This window comes from Syngnathus typhle, linkage group LG8 (genome assembly GCF_033458585.1).
Source record: "Syngnathus typhle isolate RoL2023-S1 ecotype Sweden linkage group LG8, RoL_Styp_1.0, whole genome shotgun sequence".
Classification (NCBI taxonomy): Eukaryota; Metazoa; Chordata; class Actinopteri; order Syngnathiformes; family Syngnathidae; genus Syngnathus; species Syngnathus typhle.
In genome coordinates, this window is record NC_083745.1 from 8,119,631 (window position 1) to 8,136,870 (window position 17,240).

General features: G+C 41.7%; 1 protein-coding gene across 1 annotated transcript in view; it reads left to right on the forward strand.

Moving 5' to 3' along the window:
* unc5b (unc-5 netrin receptor B) overlaps positions 1-15,602 on the forward strand; it is a 39,372-nt gene extending 23,770 nt beyond the window's left edge. The window contains exons 2-17 of the mRNA XM_061285885.1: positions 897-1,127; positions 1,326-1,469; positions 1,702-1,805; positions 1,930-2,110; positions 2,212-2,379; positions 3,153-3,317; positions 6,576-6,608; positions 8,700-8,894; positions 9,256-9,624; positions 10,069-10,156; positions 10,333-10,507; positions 10,580-10,819; positions 11,238-11,387; positions 11,501-11,665; positions 11,735-11,913; positions 12,125-15,602. Coding sequence (XP_061141869.1) covers positions 897-1,127; positions 1,326-1,469; positions 1,702-1,805; positions 1,930-2,110; positions 2,212-2,379; positions 3,153-3,317; positions 6,576-6,608; positions 8,700-8,894; positions 9,256-9,624; positions 10,069-10,156; positions 10,333-10,507; positions 10,580-10,819; positions 11,238-11,387; positions 11,501-11,665; positions 11,735-11,913; positions 12,125-12,290 — 2,753 coding nt within the window. The 3' untranslated portion in view covers positions 12,291-15,602. The remainder of the gene's footprint in view (positions 1-896; positions 1,128-1,325; positions 1,470-1,701; positions 1,806-1,929; positions 2,111-2,211; positions 2,380-3,152; positions 3,318-6,575; positions 6,609-8,699; positions 8,895-9,255; positions 9,625-10,068; positions 10,157-10,332; positions 10,508-10,579; positions 10,820-11,237; positions 11,388-11,500; positions 11,666-11,734; positions 11,914-12,124) is intronic.
* The last annotated feature ends 1,638 nt before the right edge of the window (positions 15,603-17,240 follow it).

Below are 17,240 nucleotides of genomic sequence, written 5' to 3' on the forward strand. Positions count from 1 at the left end.
TGTTCCAAATATCTGCCTCCAAACATTTTTGTATTTTATCCGTAATGCAAAATTGAAGTTGGAGAGCCGTGGGATTGTGATATTACCGTGTTTGGATGTGAAATGCTAAATGGAATGACAAATTTAACTGGTTAATGGAATTTGTTTATGCACCACTGGAACTGTCATTTGCTAAAATGCATCTGCAAATGCAAATGCATGCATTGTGATTGCTGCCGTCGTCTGCTATAAGGCTGGAATACAAAATGATGACTCCATCAAGTGCAATATTATTCCTTCCTCTTACTTTACCACCAAACTGTATTTTTTTTAATCTCCATTTTCTATAATCAGGTTTGCATTTCCACTGCAGGGTGCATCGGCTCTGTAAATAGTTACACCATACCAGACAGACAATGGGTACTTAATAAAACAAAGAAACGAAAGTGACTGAGTGCTACCAGTGCAGCCGTACACGAAAGGAGAACACATGACCGACTTTTCAGAGTCTTTTATTTCCAAACTCCTGCATCCACAATTTAAATCCACAGTGGTTCTTTTGGACAGGGTTCCAAAATAAATTGCATTGCGTTGATTCCAGAATTCTAGACTCAGAAAAAAAAGGTTTGAAAAACAACCGAGAGGGTGGGAAATTGTGTCTTTCCTACTAGGAAAAAAAGCCTTTGCAAAATGTCAGTGGCTATGTGTCGTATTGAGCATTTCACCGGATAATGTCAGGATCAGGGCTGCCTATCCAATGAAGGTCGTTCACTCCGCTTTTATTTAGAAATATGGACTGCTGAGGTCTCCAGATTTCTGGCAGACAGAACCACAGAACAGCCGTTCATATAAATGCTGAAGTGTTTCTGGAAAACAACAATCCTTTTAATCAGCCCTATATATGTCAATATTTTCAGAAAGCAGCGACTACAGTGATGGCGAGGTTCTTCCAGACTCGTATCCATCAGCGCCAGCAGAACCTCTCCCAGAATTCCTGCTTGAACCAGAAGATGCTTTTATCGTAAAGAACCGGCCCGTTCAGCTTCGGTGCAGGGCGTCACCAGCCACACAGATCTACTTCAAGTGCAACGGGGAGTGGGTCAATCAGAATGACCATGTCACAAGAGAGAGCTTGGACCAGGTTACAGGTGAATCTCAAAGAACAAAACACAGCAATGTCACCTTATATAGTACAGACCTAAACAGCATACTCAATTACAAACTACATTTTCAACTACATGTTCCATTAGCTCCTTCAAGGTTTTATGTATACGATAACTGCATTTGGCCCATAGCCAACTCATTGTCGATGTGCATTATCGCGCTCTTTCGCCGTCTCCCCGCAGGCCTTGTGGTGAGGGAGGTGGACATCTCAGTTTCCAGGACCCAAGTTGAGGAGCTGTTCGGGTTGGAGGACTACTGGTGTCAGTGTGTAGCCTGGAGCTCAGCCGGGACCACCAAGAGCAACCGCGCTTACGTCCGAATTGCATGTCAGTTTTTGCCACCTTTATTATGTTTTGTCAACCATACATGTAAACTGACTAACTTGCTGTCATCCGCCGTGAATTGCCTTGTGATTGACAGTCCTGTTGTGAAGGTACAAATGAAAAAAAAAAAAAGTGACAGCTTGAAACAGTATGCTGTAGATGCGAGAGAGACGATGTCATTTATCTGTCGCAAAGCAACTTTGGCTAACGGCCGATCTGTGTTTCTGCCTTTTAGACTTGAGGAAAAACTTTGAGCAGGAGCCACTGGGGCGGGAAGTGCGACTAGAGCAGGAAGTCTTGTTGCAATGTCGCCCCCCAGAAGGCATGCCCACCGCTGAGGTACAACTCTTTGGCTGGTTGAAATAATTCAAACACTATATATTTCAAGAATCCCGGAACTATATGACAAAATGTTTTCCATAAATGTATCAAGGTTAAATCATGAGGTTCTGTCTCCTTTAAGGTGGACTGGCTGAAAAACGAAGATGTCATTGACCCTTCGCAAGATTCCAACTTTCTGATTACCATCGATCACAATTTAATAATCAAACAGGCCCGACTCTCAGACACGGCCAACTATACTTGCTTGGCTCGGAATGTGGTGGCCAAAAGACGCAGCAGCACCGCAAGTGTCATTGTTTACGGTAACACAAACTTCCTAAACTTATCTACACAATGATTCTGGATATTACAAAATATTCAAATGCTTCAAAACCATAGCATTATTATTGTCTTTGTATGTCAGTGAGCGGCGGCTGGTCCTCGTGGACAGAATGGTCTGAGTGTAACACAAAGTGTGGGCGGGGCTGGCAGCGTCGAACACGTAGTTGCACCAACCCTGCCCCTCTTAATGGAGGAGCCTTCTGTGAAGGCCCACCTTTCCAGAGAGTGACCTGCACCACACTGTGTCCAGGTTAGCATGACCATCTCATCCATCTTATTTTGTCACACTGCTTTTCAAATGACACCGAAATTTATATTTCAGATCATATTTTAAGCAGTTACTCAAAATAACTGGTGCCGCAACAAAACCGATCTCTGTGATTATTTTCAATTGGTTAATCAAGACATGTGCAAACTGTTGACATTTGCTCATGATACAATAATGGCTTGTTAGTCAAATATTTTTTTGTAAACTTATTAAAACAGAACTAATGAAATCTGCACGCATGCAATGGTTCATAATACTCTTAAACACAGATTTTATATATATAAATAAACCCAGCTTCAAATTTCAGTCAGCCATGTAATTGTTTTTGCCCATGTCAATGTTCTATGGCTGTTCGTTTATTCTTTTAACCATATTTATTTATTTATTTGCTCCTGCCTTGACCACGGGAGTGATCGATACAACGTTCTGGTTAAAATAATGAACTTTGGATGCATATCAAGTTATCACCAATTAGGTTGCATCATCATTCTTGTAACTGTATAACTGCTCTCATTTCATCATTTACATTTGGACCACTGTGTTAATTAAATGTGACACACACACTTGTTTCTTTGCCCACCAGACCACTATGACTCAGAAATGAAACCATAAAAGGGATCTGCAAATTGCTAAATGAAGCACTGTCATCTCTTACATATTATATTCATTATGTCATGTAGTACTAGTACGAAAGTCATGCTTAATTCATTGCTGTTCTGATTAATGTTCTTACATAGTATCTTGTGCCATTCTAGTGGATGGAGGCTGGACAGAATGGGCAAAGTGGTCTGCCTGTGGAACAGAGTGCACCCACTGGAGAAGCCGGGAATGCCAAGCCCCCCCACCCAGAAATGGAGGCAAGCACTGCAGCGGGAGCATGATGGAGAGCAAAAACTGTACTGAGGGGCTCTGTGCGCGCAGTAAGTAACCTGAATGGATTGAGTAAATGTTGAACTCATTTCTCAACCTTAAATCTTCCACTGGACCATGAATACGTAATAAATCTGTGCCAGGGTTTCAATTGCTTCTTATCTGAGAGAATATAGATTTTCTAAGGCCTCCATCAGGACAAATCCCCTTCGATTATATTTGTTGCCCCAGGTGGTCATTCAAATGATAGTAGAACATCTTTCAGAAAGTGATTTCTTTTCATAGTCAGACCATTTGAGAGAGTGCAGTGCATGTCCAAGTGATTTTGTACAAAAAATGTGTGAAAGTAGCTCGGAAGAACACATATCCTGCAGAGAGCCATGAGAAGAAAAAATAGCGACACCCTAGAGCAGGGGTGGGCAAACTTTTTGACTCGCGGGCCGAACTGGGTTCTAAATTTGGACCGGAGGGCCGGACCAGGAGCAGATGGACGTAGGCGTTGTGTGAAGTCATATAAGCGACCTGTAAAGGTCATTGCATAAAAGATCTTGGCCTTTAGTAGGTAGTAAAGCATGGATATTCCAAACAAGTTTTTTGAAAACAAATGCATTTATTAACAGCATTAAAAAAATAATAATTCACTAAAAAACTGCTATCAGTGATTCTCGTAAAATACGACACTGTTATTATGAATAACAATCTCCATCACTTCAGTGCCTGCAGGTCAGATTAATGAAAGATGTTTATCTTATGAGATCACATCAAACGGCAAACATTCTGACCAAATACATCATCTTGAAGAATCGGTGAAAGCATACATCCAAATAAAGTAATCAAAACAGCAACACGGTGAGGGGTATCTGAAAATCAGAGCAGAGTTTTAACTCGCAAACACCTGGTAACAGAGGTGAGGAAACGGGAAACACTTCCTTAAAGTAAGCCTTAAGAACTTTACAGGTTAAGATTAGTCGCAAATAGGTGGTGCATCAATGTCCTTGAGCATCCTGCATTGTTTGAAAATGAGAATGGTCGCTAGTTTCAATCCCTGCTATGTGTACAAATCATATTCAAAATGCATTTTTTTACAATAAACTTGAGAGCCTCCCGTTCATTTTCAGTGGGAACAGTGTTGTTGGTCTCCCTTTTTTGCTAGTGCGTCATAGTCTGCAGTAAAATTTGTTGTGGCAATTCTTAGGCGAGATCCGAGGTGTTGGTCCGTTTACCTTGATCTGTGACGGGTAGATGTTGACGTTCATGTGGCTGAACGTCACGTCGCGTACGTCGAGCCAAATTGGCCACTCTTTTTTAACATTCGGCACTCACTTCTTTTTTTCGGGCCACTCATTTTAATGGAAGGATTCCAGGGGAAGGTTTGTGGGTGGCTTTAGCGCAAAACTGCATCTGAAAGCTCAGCGCACGAATTATAAGAATGCTGTCGTCAAAGCCCACGCTCTAAATTCGGGACTGATACGAATAGAGTGAGAGTGCGCCAAGTCCGTACTACTGAGTACGTACACGCACTTGTGAGTGTGCACCGAGCTTTCTGACACGGCTTCCGGTAGTAAATGCGCAGGCGAGCGCTTCGCCATCTACTGGGAAGACGCAGTCATTGCAGGCAAAATGACCAAAAAAAAAAGTTTAATAATACAATTTGTTCAGGGTTGGCGGGCCGGATTAAACGGTCCCGTGGGCCGGATGTGGCCCGCGGGCCGTAGTTTGCCCACCCCTGCCCTAGACTCTAGTTCTGAGTCAAACTTATTTTTGTACTCAACAAACTAGTGAATGACTAGATGAATAACTGGTTTTCAAAACAGAGACTAAGAAAAACCGTTAACATATTTTAAAAATATGAATGGTAATAAAAATTGCTAGCAATAGATCTATTTTTTTAAAAGTGAAAACAATGAGTAATTTTAATATTGACATATGAATTTGATGCACAATTTATCTTCGCGGGCCACATAAGATAATGTGGCGGGCTGTATCTGCCCCCCCCGGGCCTTGAGTTTGACACCTGTGCCCTAGACAGATGTTTACAAGAAGCAAAGTAAGAAGGCTGATGAGCCACATCTAAAAAGGACAGATGGAGAGTGAGAGAAGGTGAGAGAAAAAAGCATGACACATCACAGTCGGAAAATTAGCGCGGTGTAACGCATATGAGAATGAGTCAGACCCGCCCTGACACCAAATGTGCGCCCTGTGATGAGCAGGGAGAGATTCAGCTGACAGCGCATTAGACTCAAAGACACACATCTACAGAGGACACATATACCAAGACTCAAAAGCAACACGCCCGAGCATTCGGACAAAGCTCTTTAAATGCAACTGGGGGATCAGATGCGTCGTCTGAGGAAATATTGAGCTTCACTTTCAGTCTGAGAATCCCACGCTGTTTTGCGTAGGGAAGCAGATTAGACAAATACACTTTGTGAGCGAACAAAACACGTCTCCGGAGGTCCCTAGGAAAAGATGCGCTCAAGTTATTGTGACACAGAGGGAAGATGAGACGCATTCTGCTGTAGATGTTCTGTGAATGTGTCACTTGGCATACATAAGATCACTGATCGATATGTTTTTATCGTTTCAAGTGTTATTATTTGGCTGTCCTGCGTGGCATTATTTGTCTTTCCTTTAAGGCTAAACAAACACAGCTATCATAAATGTCCCTTCCACTGTTGCATGGACGGGAGTGATAGGCAAACACCCAGCGGAGATTTAGACTTGGTCACTTTATTGGGTACACCTGCAATGTTTCAATTCAAGTCAGTCAGTTCGACAAAAGAAACCCAATAAAATACAATTAAAACACATTCTTCCCTCCAATAATATGACAGCACTCATAGATACACACAAAGTTTTCCATCTTGTTCTTCTTGTTTTGAATTTAAAGTTCCCCCTCAAGTTGTAGCCCCCATCCCACTCTGTAAATAATTGTTGGTGTTGTAATATAATATAGAAAATGCTCCTGCCAGTGAGATGTGATGTTTATAAAATGGAATGAAGGGTGCACAGAAAGTTGTTAACAGTCTGGACGCCCGCTATTTCAATCATGTCCTTCACGGACCACATACAAAGCCATCTCCTGCCACCATCTGTTTAGTCATTTTTTACCCCTTTTGATTGTCGTTCTCGATAAACAGAAATACAATGGAACTGGCCTTGGAATAAGGATATTCAGTCATATTTTTTAATGTAGCCCTATTAGTGTTTTATTTTTCTCTGTATTCTACTAGTGTTTGTTTTGCATACCGTGCAGTCCATTCATTTCATATTTTTTCTCTTTTCTGTTTTTTCTTCTGTTCAAACAGATAAAAAGGTTTCTATTGAACATGCAAGCCATCGTAAGTTCAATCACCACCGTGACATCACTTTTTATTGCTCTCGTACCTGATGTTTGGTCAGGCATCTGTAAGATTTCAACATCTATGTCTTACCTTCCTTTCTCACCTTCACATGACAGCTTGCTGCAATTGAGAATTAATCATAAAACCAAATTGTGAAATAAACAAAAAAGTCAGCAGCTCCAAATGACAAGATGCCTTCCGAGCTGTGAAGTGGAAAGACAGCACGGTTGATTTGTTCAGCTAATCTGTGATTTGGTTTAAAGTTAAAGTGATGCTAATTCCCTTCGCGCAATGTGACATGGGCTCAGGGGAGTGCAGCTTTAGTAATGCACCTAATTCCCTATTGTTCCGTTTCTCGTAATAAATGCCGACGGCTGTCGGATTTGGTCTCCATCGTGCCACGAGCATGGAGGCGGCTTCTCTTTCAGCGAGCTCGCCTCCCATGTTTTTCCTTCACGCTGCTCATTTCCTGCATCTACTTCGACTTTTGCTCTGTCTTGTTCCTCCTCTCCCCTCTCAACCAATAACAACCGTATCTATCTCCTCTCAATATTTTCTTTTTAATCATATTGACATTCGTCAGCCATAGTTCCTATCACACTGAAGAAATACGATGAGACTGACATATAATAATAATAATAATAATAGTAATAATAATAATAATAATAATAATAATAATAATAATAATAATAATAATAATAATAATAATAATAATAATAATAATAATAATTCTGGGTGTTGGAAAAAGCTGGCAAAAATGGCCATCAGAAAGCTGCAAGTGCCTTCACCTGCATTGTTTGTCAACAGATTCAATTTTTTATCATCACTGAGGCTTTAAGATAATAAGTTACAATTCGCAACTGTAAGACAAGGAGCAAGTAAAAGAGCAATTATTTCTAATTGCTGCTTTTAGAAGTCAGGGTTGAGGAGGCCGCGTTGAGCCGTCTAATCTCAACTAGCAATCAGTCGGCAGGAGTGGAAGGAAATGCAGCCCAGTGGGGAGCAGGTGAACATAAGGCCAACATCTTCATCCATGTTGCTGTTACGTCGTTGACTCTTAGTCGTTTTTTGCTTTACTGCATGATCCTCTTAAACACAAATCCAATGGAATACTGGAAACATCCCAGCAAGAATATTGGCAGATCCAAGAAATCCCATGCAGGCTAGAAGTAGTGCAGGTCGCTGGGATTGCTTTGCCTCCTCCTCCCTACCTCCAGTCTGTGAAGTGGTCAGCTCTTCAATGTTATTCCAAAGAAGCAGATGGAGGAGGAAAATCCTCTGTCCTCATTTTAAATGTCTAAAATTAAACCAAAGCTATACTTGACTCCACCTCAATTAGTGATTGTTTCACTTTTAGTGCTCCTCCAGGTTCTTAGTGAAACTATCAAACTCTAATCAGGACATCTTTCTCTGGTACATGAAAGACAATTTAAGTAGGGTGCTTTCACACTAGCAGCCTTTGAGCTGTTTTAATCAGTCTCCTTTGTTTCCCCTATTGGTTTAATAGTACATTTGGTCAGGGTCAACATAGACTTCATTGTGGACCATGTCAACTAAATAGTATAAGGTATAAAATATATAGGTATAAAAGGTCAGTGTATGCGATACTTGAGTACAACTATCTTCACAGAAAATAATTAGATTACTTAGGCAAAAGTTTTATAGTTTAGTTTTAATATTTGACATTCGCTTACTGTTTTAAAATTTTCTTTATTATTTTTGTTATATTTTACTATGCATTATTATTATTATTGTCTAATTTTTCACTGTTATTATAATATTATTTTTATTGACTGAGTTAAAATTTTGATCAACTTTTTAAAATTATTTTAGAGAGATAAATTAGCACTGCACTGGTAAAAAATATTTTCTGATTACCTGCATCTCAAATTCATTTTCATATATCACTTCATGCTCCACAGTCATTGCAGAATTAATTTCTGCATTTTGTTTATTTATAACAAAAACGGTTAGTGGAAATGTATCGTGGTAAAAATATACACTCGGGAAATTTTGTGGCGAAAGCTGAAAGTTGACTGTACTCTCACGACCGACAATTGTTAACCTCGTTAAAACTTTTTGTTGTAGCGCTGGCGCCAGAGATGGGTGTAGCAGTCTACGCTGGTCTGGTTGGGGCTCTGCTGCTATGCGTGATCCTGGTGCTGTGCGTAGGCGTGCTGGCATACCGCCGCAGATGCAGCCACCTCCACGGAGACATCACAGACTCTTCTTCTGCCCTTGCCGCTGCCTTTCACCCAGGCAACTACAAGCCTCCCAGACAAGGTAAGTTGACATGCACAAATTATATACACACACACACACACTTTTAGTTCCTGTTTTATTTTGGCTCCTTTTGCTCATAGAAGCACATCTTCACATTTTATTTTACTTTCGGCGCCGCTTCCTATTTTTTATCAGAAATTCTTTTTATACCATGACACCATTATCTTCTTCACCACATGACATTTTTTAGACTTCAGAGCATTTGTCATGTTATCTCCTCTCTTGTTCCAGCCATCAAATATTAATTAGCAACATTAATCCATTTCACTTGCATCACTTTTTTGCACTCTCAGCTGGGGCTGCTTTTATTTCCTCAGATAAGAGAATAGGCTCTCTCTATTTTGTGTACGTGTGTCCACAGATAACCTCCGCACCCTGCATCCGTCTGCTCCTCCCGACCTGACGGCCACAGCGGGAGCATTCCGCAGCCCGCTCTACTCCTTGCAGCAAAGTGTTAACGAAACCCATCACAAAATCCCCATGACCACATCCCCCCTGTTGGACCCCCTGCCCAGCCTCAAAATCAAGGTGTACAACTCCTCCACGCTTTCCTCGCTGGAGGTCCCGGCTGATATGTGCTCAGCAGACGGCGAGATCCTCAGCCTAAAGTCAGTGGGCACTGGTGGGAGGGAGCGACAGTTCCACAGCCACACGCTGTCCAGAGAGCCTGGGCTTAGCACCAGCGCCACCCTGGGGCACCTTGGGGGGCGCCTCACCATTCCTAACACAGGTAGCAAGCGTTAAATTTGTTCAAAATTTAATATATCTAAAACTTGTTGCAGAGCAGGGTCCTGAAGTTGGGAGACAATATGATGAAGAGTTCTTTATTTTTAACGTGACCCCTCCCTCTGCATGCCTCTAGCCAAAGGTCCTTGACAGTTTTTCATTCATTTTATGATGAAAGACATATCCACTAAATATCATGTTTGTCAGTGATTTGACAGTCTGGCTCATGTTTCATTTTCAAGTTTTGATGAATCTCAACATTCATTTGGAAAAATAGAGGGGGGGGAAGAAAAAACACTGCATCATCTTTGGTTGGAATTTTTAAATCTTGTGGCATAAAAAAAAACCAAATGTTTTTGAACAAGTCCGTCCTAGATTACACAACAAAAAATGTGTTTGAACAAGTCCGTCCTAGATTACACACAAAAAAAACCACCTTCTCCCATAGGTGTGAGTCTGCTGGTCCCGCCTGGCACCATCCCCCAGGGGAAGTTCTATGAGATGTACCTCATTATCAGCAAATGGGAGAAAACGACGTAAGTGTCCGTGATCTCATCTATATTTGCGACCTGTGTGTCACAACGCTCGTCAATCCCACTTGAGTTGTGTTATGACTCATCTGATGTTGAACGTTAGACGTGTCAGGTTCAACAAAAGCACGCTTGTTTTCTTTGAGTGTGACGTTTTGGCCGCTTTTGTGTGGTGTCGACAGGTTGCCATCTGAGGGCGGTCAGACAGTGCTAAGCCCCGCAGTGAGCTGCGGTCCATCTGCTTTGCTGCTCAATCGCCCTGTTGTCCTCACCTTGCCGCATTGTGCCCAGCTAGACACGCCAACACCTGACTGGACACTCACACTGAAGACACAGACCCATCAGGGAGCATGGGAGGTGAGACTGCTTCGTGTCGAGATGACACAATGGTCTCTATTGAGACTCGCTTCACTTATTTTTCAACCCTAGGAGGTGCTGACAGTGGGAGAGGAAAGCTTGTCCTCGCCGTGCTATCTGCAATTGGAGGAGGAGTGCTGTCATGTTCTCATGGAGCAGCTGGGCACGTATGGCCTGGTGGGTCAGTCGTGCCCCCCTCAACCGGCCTGCAAGCGCCTTCAGTTGGCTTTGTTCGCACCCCGAGCGCCCTGCCTCTCCCTGGACTACAGCCTTCGTGTTTACTGCATCCATGACACCCCTCATGCTCTCAAGGTGGGAAATGGGGTCACTTTTCTAGATCAGCTGTTGACTTTTCTATTTTGTATCATCCTCCTTTCCTTTGTTTGTTGTTCATTTTGTTTGTTTGGATGGATGGATGGATGGATGGATGGATGGATGGATGGATGGGATGGATGGATGGATGGATGGATGGATGGATGGATGGATGGATGGATGGATGGATGGATGGATGGATGGATGGATGGATGGATGGATGGATGGATGGATGGATGGATGGATGGATGGATGGATGGATGGATGGATGGATGGATGGATGGATGGATGGATGGATGGATGGATGGATGGATGGATCCAATCACGTAGTAGCATAGAATTCAATATATTTAATAGTATTCAAATTAAAAAAAAAATCAATGCTGAAACTAAACCCCTAAGCATTTTCTCCACACAGGAGGTGCTGGATCTGGAACGGAGTCTCGGTGGGGTGATACTAGAAGATCCTAAACCGCTGCTGTTTAAAGACAGCTACCACAACCTGCGTCTGTCCATCCATGACATCCCTCACACTCACTGGAGAAGCAAACTACTAGCCAAGTACCAGGTGAGTCACCTTAGCCTTCTATCTGAACACAATGCTAATAATAACGTGCAGACATTGTGACACAAAGTCAATCAAGGCAAAGACGTCCCTTAGTAATGAAATATTTCTGCCAGGAGATCCCATTCTATCACATTTGGAGTGGCAGTCAGAGACCTCTGCATTGCACCTTCAGCCTGGAGAGAAGCAGCTTGGCTGTGTCTCTGCTTTCTTGTAAAATCTGTGTGCGACAAGTGGAAGGCGAAGGACAAATCTTTCAGCTGCACACTGACATCCAGGAGGTAATGTTAACTATCACTTACGCTCTATGAGATCATCTCTAAGAGATCCTCTTGTTCTCAACCCTGCAGACTCTCCCGCCTCACTCGCCGCTGCCCTCAACAGGCTCCTGCCTGCCCTCTTCTCAAGTAGGACCATATGCCTTCCGTCTGCCTTGCTCCATCCGCCAGAAGATCTGCGCCAGTTTGGACGCGCCGAGCGCCCGAGGGTGTGACTGGAGACTACTGGCATGCAGTTTAGGTTTTGACAGGTCAGGTCAGCTTTATTCTCTCCAGATCAGTTAGTGTGTTTCTGAACTTTTATTGAGCCAAAGCACATATTTTGCATTGGGAAAAAAAAAATCTTACAACACACCTCCAGGCACTGTAAATAATATGAAATTGGCCGTTCCAAATGTTGCACAGACAAAGAACCTGTGATGGAGTTTCCACTGATTTGTCGTATAATTGTACCCCCTTCAGGTACTTGAACTACTTTGCAACAAAGCCCAGCCCTACAGGGGTTCTCCTGGACTTATGGGAAGCTTGTCACCAAGGCGACGCAGACCTGGTCTCTCTGGCGACGGCACTCGAAGAGATGGGCAAGAGTGAGGTGCTCGTCGTCATGACGACAGATGGGGATTGTTGATGGCTGGAGGAACAAGAACATAAATGCGACTAATCATAAACATGCCGATGAACATGTCCACCGTGACACCGATGGCAAAGAGTTTCCGTTCCTTTTCCACACACTCTATTACCTCTTCGATACGTCTTCATCAACTCATTTCCATCACCGCTCGGCCTGAATCCTCCAAAGCGATGTCGACGTTTGAAACTAGTTTAAAAGTCTGAAAATGACCACGTTTGTTTACTATATAAATGGAGCTGCTTTCAGGGTAGAAAACAAAACAATCTGTTCATCCCCCTGAAGTATGACAAAAGCAGATGTGGGATTTCGTGTGTTTGCGTAGCAGCATGGAAGTGCATGATTGAACACCATCACACCTCGGGCCAGTCTCCTGATTGTTTTGTCACCAATGCAAATCTCCATCGGCGTGCGCGAGACCACCTCGGGCTGCCGACGCGCTCTCCCAGCATAGTGGAGCAGCCATTAAACGATACTCGTTCAAGACCGGCTCGCATCTCCGGCTTATTGGTTGCGGACTAATCAAACGAGCTTGAAAGGAAGCCTTTCGGGTTTTCGGCGTTTGGCTTTGGGCTCTTCTTATCTCGAGTACAACAAGTGACTGTTTCTATTGTACTAACAAAATGCCTCAAAGCCTTGGCGGCCACTCTATATCATTGCAACTGGCAGGGGGTGCTTGTGTGTAATCTCTCCTCCCACTTTGCCGCACTCCCATCCGCTGAGAATAAATTGCAAGAGTTTTCCGGTCATCCTTTAAAAGTTTCCTTTGGGGAACGCTCTTAGAGTTATCATCCATATTTGGGATTGTTTATCATTGCCGTTCTCTTTTTCTTTTTGTTTCGCTGTGTACTAATTCTACTACAGTATAGCAGGCCATGTAGTAGATTTAAGCACACAGCGGGCCACTAAGTCATTGAGAGCAACACCATTTTGTACTTTTAATGTGTTTTCATTCCAGCGTGAGACAGAGGAGCCTTCAAAGTCGAACACAATCTGTTGCAAGATGCAGATTAATCGCCGATTCGATTTCAAAACTGGTTTTCCCAATTGAAATGAGCTCAATAAAACTTTACATTCTTAACTGTTATAAGTTTAGTGTTCTACGGATACTCCGATTTTTGGGCTGTTCTCTGTTTTGGTGCCTCAGGCCAAAGCTCTGTCTAAAATAAAAGTGGTGCTTTGCCACCAACTTGTAGATTCTATAGGCAATTATCAACGTTTCGAAAGTGTGATAATTGCTTATAGCTTTTCCTTATTCACAGCAAGGTGAGGTAACGCTGCATAAAAACGGAACCGAATCAAAGTCAAATAAAGTCTCAGAGAGGGAAGGTGTTCACAGAACAATACTGTTACTGTGTTTTGTTTAATTAGTATTCATATGCATAGTTCAAGAAAATGTATATTAATAACCGTAATCAAAGGAAAACATTGTGCAGGTAGCATCAGAAAAACAAGTGGGGTTTATGTATTTAAAGATAAATATACATACTAATAAAAAAATGAAACATTGTGCCGTTTGAGTTTGCAGCAAAAGTAGAAATATTGGGGAAAAAAAGAATAAAAGGTACAGCATGTTTTCCGGAGAGCGGTAACGTCCCAGACATGCTTCAAAGACGTTTGAACTTATAATAAACACACAAACTATTCCTTAGTGCCTGTTCTCCCTCTCGGCCTGTCAAAAAAATCGGAGTCGATATTAATTTCATTTAGAGGAAAACAAAATAATATGATTCTCTCGCTTACGATTTTTCAAACTTGGCAAGTGTTCTTGCTTCAAGTATTTTACTGTTACTGTCCTTTTGCGTTTTAAGAGAGTAAAACTGATGCATAAAACAAAAATGATATATTCAATCCAATGAAAGCAACCAATTAAATCATATTAAAAAAACATGTTACTTTAACGCACACGAGCAGGGGATACAACAATACTCAGCCATGTATATTGTTTCCTCTGCTCTGTGGTTGCAATGAATTTTAATGGAACTTCACATAATTGGGGACCTTCACTGCCTTTTTCTTAATTTTGGAGCAGTAACATAACGAATGTGCCGTTTGTTGGCAAATTTCTCCGGTCACTTTAATGCTATTCATTAGCCATTATGCCTTTGTCTACATACTATTTATGTTGGCATCTGCTTGGTAAATAAGTAAGACAGTCTTTACATGCTCACGGAGCTGTTTATTTTTTTTATTTATTTTTTGTACTCTGTTTTACCCAAGAGTATGTAGGTATCACTTGAATCACTTTTAAGGCGTTCCACTTTGGAGGTTCCACTGTACGTCAGAAGAAATGCTTGACTGTGTCATTGGAGTTCATAGATACATTGGTCATAATTGATTAGTTAGGCCTTGAATAAAAAAGGCAGACAACAGACTTTTACCTCAACACTTGATCTACGTCTAAGTCTTTTCAATGCACCCCCTTCCCTCTTGTGTTTCCTAAAATGCCTGTTTTGTGGCCAGGACCTTCATGCTATTTTCATCATCTGTGTTTAGCTATCGTCACAAGAGAATGTCTGTTACATATGGAATTGTAACAATGTTCGCAAAAAAGTGTTTTTATCTTTGAAATGTCAAAACCAAAACACCAAAAGTATCCCTCCTTCTGCAGTGACTCATGTCACTGCTTGAATGAATTAGTGTGTGTGTGCGTGCGTGTGTGTGCTGTTTTATCTGCGGCCAACCCTTCACACCCCACCTTTATCAACTATACGCGTATTCGTGTGGACATTTCAGATGATCTACCCAATGCTACGTGTGTGTGTGTGTGTGCGTGTGTGCAGGGGTTAAGTGGGGTGCACATTTCTAAGTGCTATGCAAGCGCAAAAGGAAAAAAAAGCACCTTGACTTCTTTTGCCTCCTGGAAGAATTCTATTTTTTCAAACAAGAGCATAACACAAACAGGGTTTTTGATTTTGTATCAAACTACAAGTGGTGCAGAAATGCTTTTTTTTTTCTGAGGTGCAACGTTCGGAATTGGATCAAGGTCGTGGACGCTGTCAGTGGCTTTCTTGTTGCAGAGACTGGATCATGTAGACCAGTATTTATTCTCTCAGATCTTTTTGGATTGTTCAGTGTAGCTCTGATACATGTTGCTGCAAACAGACTAAACTTCTCTTTGTTCCTGTTCAAAAAGACTTTCTTTCTTTAAAAAAAAAAGAAAAAGACATTTTTACAAAAATATGTTAAAAAATGTATTTCAGTGACATTTTATTTCTGTAAAAGTTCCAATTGTAAATAAACATCTAGCCTTCTTACCTGTAACTAAATATAATTTTTATGCAATAAATTATATTTCTTAGTTTAAAAGTAGCCTCTGTGTGGTTTGTTATTTTTATCCCCTTGTACACGCTCCACACACACCTTGTTGAAAATGTTCATTTTAAAATCAAATTATCAATAAAGGCAAACAATGATAGTGAATATGTTTCTTGTTAAAAGTATTATTTAGGATTCACATTTTAACATTAAATACGTTTGTGACTCAGCAGGCTCGATGATAGGAGTTTTCATAGTAAAGTGAAGTAAAGTTCACTGTACAATAAATAAATGCGGCTTCCAAGACAATGACAAAAAGGTTCAAATACACTATTTAGGTGTTTATTAATCAGATAATGTGTAGAGCTGCAACACTGGAAAGAACAAAAATCAATTTGTTCATTTTTTTCTTTCTTTGTATTGCAGATTCTATCCAAGCTGTAAATTGATGATTAGTGGACTTAATAATGAAATACACACTTAGGCCAGTGTTTCCCACTGGTTGTTCAGCTGTACCGTGGGAAATTGTCTAACATTAAATACCGAGCGCATTGTAAACAGCATCGCCAAACCACAGGTCAGTTAGTGCAAGGACCCCAAAATAACAAATGTCGGCATAACGGATTTTTTTTTCAACCTTTTATTCAAACACAAACACATTCGGTATAATAACACTATCAACTAAAATAAATAAATAAATGAATAAAAAAGAAAGTGTAGCGAATGATTCGGTGAACAATTCTTTTGAACAAGTCTTTTGTGTGAACCGATTCTAAAGATTCAGTTCACTTAAAAACAGGAATGCACATCACTAGTACAAAAGAAGGCAGACAGCTATGATCTCCCAGGTCGAAATAGCCGTCTAGCTAGTGACACGGGCTCTCACTTGGTAGGAACCTGGTTCGAGGCCAGGTGAGGTGTATACCTAGATGTGCTTTTAGAATTGGAACCTTGCTTTGTATGCGTATGCAAACAATTGGAAGTTTTTATGTGTAAATACATCAAGTGGCCCCGCCCCCAAGTTGGCGGAGCAAACCAATGGAAATATTGGAAACATATTGGAACGCGTCCCCGAGGACTAGAGCTTGACACCTGTGACCTTTGACCATGATATTTCCCTAATAAAGTGTCCTGTTATTAGGTACACTTGAAAATGGCGTTGTACCTAATGGAGTGTCCGTGTGATTCCATCGTTAAGTGCAGCTGCGTGAAAAGTTTTAGCTCCTGCAGAAAGTGAAAGGAGCTAAAACTTTTCACGCAGCTGCACTTAACGAGGGTAACTTGGAAAACATATTGGAACGCGGCCCCGAGGACTAGAGCGTGACACCTGTGACCTTTGACCATGATATTTCCCTAATAGAGTGGCCTGTTATTGGGTACACTTGAAAATGGGGGTGTACCTAATGGAGTGTCCGTGTGATTCCCTCGTTAAGTGCACCTGCGTGAAAACTTTTAGCTCCCGCAGAACGTGAAAGGAGCTAAAACTTTTCACGCAGGTGTGTTTAACGAGGGTAACTTGGAAAACATATTGGAACGCGGCCCCTCGAGGACTGGCGGTCGACACCACTGGTTTAAGTGAAAAGTGCCACACCCGCCCTCACCCCCACTTTCTGATTGGCTGGTTGATCTGTGACATCACTCGGACACTCCATTAGGTACACTGCCATTTTCAGATGTACCTAATAACAGGCC